Source organism: Austrofundulus limnaeus, unplaced genomic scaffold, assembly GCF_001266775.1.
Source record: "Austrofundulus limnaeus strain Quisiro unplaced genomic scaffold, Austrofundulus_limnaeus-1.0 Scaffold142, whole genome shotgun sequence".
Lineage (NCBI taxonomy): Eukaryota > Metazoa > Chordata > Actinopteri > Cyprinodontiformes > Rivulidae > Austrofundulus > Austrofundulus limnaeus.
Genome location: NW_013952544.1, coordinates 762,576 through 764,543, shown reverse-complemented (window position 1 = coordinate 764,543; position 1,968 = coordinate 762,576). Strand labels below are relative to the sequence as shown.

Below are 1,968 nucleotides of genomic sequence, written 5' to 3'. Positions count from 1 at the left end.
ATATATATATGTGGACCAATCTGAAGTCACCTGCAGGTCACATCCAGCCCATGGGCCGCCAGTTGCCTATCCCTGATATAGCATCTGAAGAGTTGAGAAAAATGATGCAAAGCCAGAGTTTTTAGAGCTAAAAAAATAAATAAAACAAACAGCAGCAGTTTGACAGAAAAATACTTTATTGTTTATCAAAATACTGTCTTACAATCACTTTTAAAGCATTTTAATTTCAGATAAGATTCTGTTTTTTGTTGTTGTTGTTCTGAAGTACAGATTACCAGAGGCACAAAGTGAGGAAGAGGAGGCAGAAAAGGAGGGTGTGATGCACAAAACACTCCGCAGGAAAAAAAAGTAACGTTTTTGGTCATCGTGCCTACAAAATAAAAACAAATCCCAACTTTTTAAACGCCTCGTTCCAGCGCACCGATTGGAAAACTTCCCTTTTCAAGAGCCACAAACATTCTGAACATGGTGCGGAGGTTTTTATTCAAACCAGGAGTTTTACGTCACACGAGCTGCAGCGGCTACAGAAAGCTGAACGTGTCTCACTCCTCAGATCGACTTTCCTAACAGCAGTGGTTAAAACTGGATCACACAAGCAGCAGGTAAAAGATCAAAAAATATTAAGAGGTGTTTTTTTTTTCCTTTAAGGCTAATCATGAACAGACCCAAACAAGAAAGCTGACTGGTTTTAGTCTGATTAATGATCTAGAAGCTCAAAAATCCAATAATTCAATCAGAGCTCCTCCAGTGTAAACGGCAACCTTCCATCCAAAACTGGAGGCCAAACTACTATTTTCTACACCGACTCTACTTCCTGCGCTACTTTCAGGTCAGAAAATACGTCTGAAAACCTAAAATAGTCTGAGGCACAACTGGCTGCTGGTTTACAACAGAAAGGTGCGTGGTCTTTGGACTGAACAGAAACAAACGGGCTGAGGGGAGGAGTTAAATACAAATCTTAATTTGTAACGAGGGGGAAGTGTCGGCGCTGTAAACAATGGGTCGGATTGGAGCAGTTTGTAGCAGTGGTTTTGTTTCTGTTGGCCGGGGTTTCAGACGGTCAGGTGGTAGGGGCTGCCGGGGATGTGGTCGTCACCCCATTTGACCACCAGGATGTACTCTCCCTTCTCTTTCAGCTGGTAGCTGACGTTGTACACGCGGTTGCCCAGATGTTTCACCAGGATCTCCTCACAGGGGACTTTGGGACCGTCGACGCCGACCAGGAGCATGTTCCGCCCTGCAGGACGGGACCAGAAGAGGCCACGGTTAATGTTTTTATTCTTTTGCCCACTCTGGTATGAAAACGTTCAGCTCTGAGTGTGTCCACTCAGCTCTTCATCCTCCCTCTTTTAAAACTTCGAATCTAATCAGAAAATTCAAAAGATCCTCATCCTAAACTATAAAAACTTTTATCCTGAACTATATCAAACAGTGTAGTCTAAAGGAGTTTACTCTGAAATGTGGGCATGAACTTGATGTAAACAAAAGACCTGAGCAGATTCAAACCCTTTGACAGACCAACATAAGGCTGCTCAGACTGAAGGTAAACAAATATGGACGAATCAGACATTTAAGTGGAAATATAAACTGTGAACCTGAAGCTAAATGTTGAAGAGAAAGAACACATTGCTGATGTATGGAGCTAACTTGGGGCCAAAATGTTTAAAACAAACAAAACAAAAAATAAATTAAAAAAAAAAACACTGGAAAAAAATAAGTTTTGGAGGGGGAAAAAAGATTAACTGAAAAGAAAAAGTACTGAAACTGGAAAAAGGGAATTGAAACCTTAAAGAAATGAAAAAAATAAAGAATAGGAACTAAAAAAATTGACATTAAAAACAAAAAAGAAACTGAAAAAAAATATTTGAAACAAACAAAAAAGATTTGAAACTCAAAAAAAGATTTGAAACAATAAAATTGAAAGTGAAAATAACAGAGCATAAAGTGAAAAAAAAAACAGAACCTAAA

At 39.3% G+C, this 1,968-nt stretch overlaps 1 protein-coding gene across 1 annotated transcript in view; it reads right to left on the bottom strand.

Annotated features, from left to right (window-relative positions):
- Positions 1-154: 154 nt before the first annotated feature.
- flna (filamin A, alpha (actin binding protein 280)) overlaps positions 155-1,968 on the bottom strand; it is a gene marked incomplete at its 5' end in the record, with an annotated part of 27,346 nt that continues 25,532 nt past the window's right edge. The window contains 1 exon segment of the mRNA XM_014016291.1: positions 155-1,237. Within this exon segment, the coding sequence (XP_013871745.1) occupies positions 1,053-1,237 (185 nt within the window).